The 4434-nt window shown below is 37.6% G+C and overlaps 1 protein-coding gene across 1 annotated transcript in view; it reads right to left on the bottom strand.

The window, feature by feature from the left end:
• Positions 1-1039: 1039 nt before the first annotated feature.
• LOC108527668 (membrane-associated guanylate kinase, WW and PDZ domain-containing protein 1-like) overlaps positions 1040-4434 on the bottom strand; it is a 587159-nt gene continuing 583764 nt past the window's right edge. The window contains exon 5 of the mRNA XM_017869080.1: positions 1040-1248. Coding sequence (XP_017724569.1) covers positions 1040-1248 — 209 coding nt within the window. The remainder of the gene's footprint in view (positions 1249-4434) is intronic.

The following is a 4434-nucleotide window of genomic DNA, read 5'->3' as shown; positions in this document are numbered from 1 at the left end:
TAGGATATGTGTGTATACATGCATATTTTGAAAAATTGAGATCCTTCTCATAGTTTTCTGCAATGTCCTCCCCTTTGTTAGTGTTAACAGTAGATCAATTTCAATCTCTGTGAGTATAATAGATGAATCTGTGGTTTTATTTTTTAAGTAATTTAATCAGTCATTTTCTTTTTCTTAGTGGTACATTAAAACACGGTGAATCTCAATGATAGGATAATACAGTCAAAATACTGCATTTAAAAACTGACTACTGTTGGTTAGGAAAACCACATTATCTTAGATTTTCCAGAATGGTTTAAAATGTAGCCTTTTTTTTTTCCTTTTCAGAAAAGATTATTAAATGTTTAACTATATAGCATTTACATTTTATAAATCTGAAAGACTTTCCTGTCTGTCTGTTCTCAAATCTTAATTCATACACCTTGCACCATGTAAAAATATTAACTTGTGTATTGCAGACCTAAACACAAAATGTAAAAAATGAAAATATTTTGACTGTGTTAGGCAAAGATTTCCTAGCTACTACAGAAAAGCACAATTGACTAAAAGAAAACTGATAAATCAGACTTCATCAAAATTAAGAATTTTTGCTCTTTGAAAGACATAGTTGAGACAATGAAAAGAAAAGCTAGACTTGGAGAAAACGCATACAAATCACATACATGATAAAGGAATTGTATCCAGAATATATGAAGAAGTCTTAAAACAATGACATTGCAGTTCAATTAAGAAAAAAAAAGCAACATATTTACTATTTTTAATGGTTAAATATGCTCTTTAAATATTATGTCATAATTTCTATATACCATAATGTAGTTGTCTAAACCTTTAGGGAAATGATTAACTTTATGCTTCCTTAAACTGTTCAGAATCAATAAGTAGATAATTAATTACCTTTTTATGCAAAACTTATTAAACCTTATTAAAAAATACCATCAGTGGGTGATCAATCCCTTAAATGTAGTTTACATTGGCAGCTGCTAGACAGAGGGAAGGAAGGGAAAAGAAAGAGAGATTTAGGTAGAAATAATGGTATACTTTACTCTATAAAATAGACTTCTCCATTTTCGGTATAGGCCATCTCCCAGTTTTCAGGTAGAGGACCTAAATTATCCTCTGCAGAAAGAGGTAGGTATTGAGGGAACTTCTGAGAAGGGTCCGTGATGGGAGCAGCGATGATGCTATTATTCACAGGTGGTAATGCTGTTTCTTGGAGAGTGTGCTCGTCTTGTTCACCAGAATCGGCTGCTTAATCATGTGAAGAGGTGAGAGAGAGAGAGAGAGAGAAAGAGAGGGGGGAAAAAAAGGTATTCAGCAATCATAACCCATACCTGGGAAGTATGCAACTATACACATCTATATTCTTAAACGCTCTTATCCTTTCCTAATTCCTGGCCAGTAACTATTACTTCTATTTTATTTAGATGTCTGTCCCTTAATTAGAAAGCATCGAAATGATCAATGAAATTTATTTTGCTTAAGAAGAAGGGGAAAAAAATCCCAAGTAATATATTGCTCACAATCTTGGAAATGTCAAAGAAGAAACAAATTCATGACTCAAACTCTTAAACTAAGAAGGCCATCAAAACACAGATGGATCTGCACCCTCATTCTATAGGTATCACTTGATTTCATTATTCAGAAGATGTTTGGGCACAAAAATGTATCCAGGGTGAAAACACAGACACAGTGGCATTATTAACCATTCTTGTATAAATTATTTTATGTTATTTTTCTATTTGTATAAATATCTTTGGTAGACACTGGCAAAGATCAAAGATCAAAGGTAAATTAAGCTGAAACATATACAAAAGTTTAGAATATGGAGAGAGCTACACCAGTGAGTCAGATTGGAACCTCTTTTGAAAAAGTTATGTTCCTGTGAAAACCCAGACAGTTACCCCGAGAACAGTATCATGTGGGCGGACTGATACGACTTGAGTCTTAAAAGAAGGCTCAAAATACTTGAGTCTCCTTGCCTTCTTATTAACTAGAAACATCGGGGTGATGTCATCAAAGTATCCCCAAATGGCATTGTTGACATTCTGGTTGAATTTTTATAGAGGCCGATGATATTAAATGTCAATCTCTATGGGGCTTTAAAATTGAATAATCAGGGTATGTAGCGAATTTCTATGTCCCACAGTAATTCTGTAGACATTTCTGATTTAGTGAAAACAGACTGAAGAATGATAAAAGGCTGTTTTCAAAGCTTTCTCTGATGAGAAGCTCCCAATGACACACATGAGAGTAAAGGTAATCTAAAAGCTGGATGGGGGACATGCTAAGCCTACTAAACCACCACCACCACCACCAAAGATGTAGTACCCTTGAGGAGGCTGCCTGTAGGTATTCCCAGCCCTGCATCTATCTGCTCTTCTCCTGCTAGCACCACTCAGGTATCCTTGTGGTGCTTCCCTCCACTCCAGGTCCCACATGGTCCAGGAGGGGACCTACTCCTGGCTCCACATCGTACTCCTTGCCAATCTGGAGTATTCTATCATTTTTGTCTTTGTTATTAGGTCAGGAATAGGTACGTGATCTAACGCAAACAAATTTGAATGTCAGACATGGAAGATTTACTGCAACCATGAAGCCAGAGGTGGTTGCTTGAGGCTGGAGCCTATTTGCTAATAGGTTCTCATGCTGCAGGTATTGGCAGCCATCTTGACATAGCTTGACATGACCTGCCAGAGAATTAAGTCCACACAGAGGAAAGGAGAGGTGAAAGATGGAGAAAGTCATCTAATATCCCAGACTGAGCCTCTGATCTCTGATTTCATACCTGAAATCAAGGATGCCCATCATTTTGATTGCTTGAACTCCCAAATTCACTTTCCTGCTTAAATAATTTGAGTTAATTTTGCAACTTGCATCCAAGAGTGCAGATCAATAGATCAACTATAAGTAAGGGAACAGAAAGGACAGGCCAACACAGAAGAAAAATTTTGAAATGACTAATCAATAACAAAATAAATTCAAAACCTGGCAAGGATTAAAAGAGTCACCTTTAATTCTCTAGAAGCCAACAAATATTCATTTCTGGCATATCTTGGAAAGTAGACTTTTCACACTTAAGTGCATAAAAGAATCACCTGGAGAGACTGTTAAAATGTGTTATTTCTAGCTCTGTTCTCCAGAAAACAGGTTTGGGGTAAGGTTCCAAAATGTACACTTTTAAAGTACCCAGGTGATGAAGATTCCGGTGGTATAATAACTACACTTTAAAGACAAAGACACTAAGAGTTCTCTTACCAACTAAAAGAAAAAATGATGTAGAAAATCAATTGTTTACAAAGCTCCAATTTCAGTTGGGAATTACTCTACCCCTTTCTTGGTTTGAACCTGCCATGTTCCAGAATCACCAGAACCTCTGGCTCCTAGGACAGGTGTTGCCGGAAGCCAATGAGCAGAGAGTGGGGCAGTCTCCGGCTACATACTCCTCCGTGCACCAGTGCCAGGCCAGAGATGCAAATGAGATGTGTAGAGAGTGGGTCTAGGCTGAAGGGAGCTGGGCACTCAGTACCAGACAGTTTGTGCCCTGGAGGAGAGTGGACTTGGGGTTGCCAAACTTCTGACTTTTCAAGACAAGCTGGAAATCTGTATTTTTATGTAAAATCTCCCAAGTTTTCAATCATAATTTCTTTAAAAAATAATGCAGTATGACACCAGTGAAAAATGAAAGGTCATGATTATGAGCACTGACCCCGGAGAGCCTCACTACCTAAGTTTGAATCCTGGCTTTACCACTTACTAACGTGGGCAAAGTACTTAACCTTGTGTGCCTTCACTTGCTCATCTGGAAAATGGGGACAAAAACAATCCCTACCTCACGGAGCTGTGGGGAGTATTAAGTGGATAAGGCACTCAGAATAGGGTCTAGCACATAGTGAGCCACAGTAAGTAGTTGCCAGCAGCAAAAGTACCTCTATCTTCATCAAAATTATGATTAATTTTGTCTTCAGGCCAGACCTGGCCCCCAGCCTGCAAATATGTTACAAATAAGTAGAAAAAGGATAGATAGGTTATAACAACAGACCACAGATCATAGTCTTGTCTGCTTCTAGCTGTGCAGCTTTGCCTTTCTGAGCACATATTTCTCGATCTGTAAAATGGGCATCATGTACATGGCATGAGAACAGAATTAACACATGCAAAGTGCCTGGTACCTGCGGCGTGCTCAGTGGGTGCTTGGGACTGAGACCTCTTACTGGAACTACAACTGTCCAAACTCAGTGACTGACTTTTCACTTAGGAGACAGCAAACTGTCAGAATGATAAGGAGAAAGAATAATTTCATTTAAAAATTTTAATTAACCTATTTTAATAGAAACTGGATATAACAGGAAAAGGGTAGTGCCAATGGGTGAGCCACTACATATGAAATGAGATGCACTCAATTTAACACTGAGTGTATACATGTTTAACAAAAAA

This window comes from Rhinopithecus bieti, unplaced genomic scaffold (assembly GCF_001698545.2).
Source record: "Rhinopithecus bieti isolate Rb0 unplaced genomic scaffold, ASM169854v2 scaffold_4816, whole genome shotgun sequence".
Taxonomy (NCBI): Eukaryota; Metazoa; Chordata; class Mammalia; order Primates; family Cercopithecidae; genus Rhinopithecus; species Rhinopithecus bieti.
The sequence above is the reverse complement of the archived record's forward strand: the minus strand, read 5'-3'. Positions and strand labels throughout refer to the sequence as shown.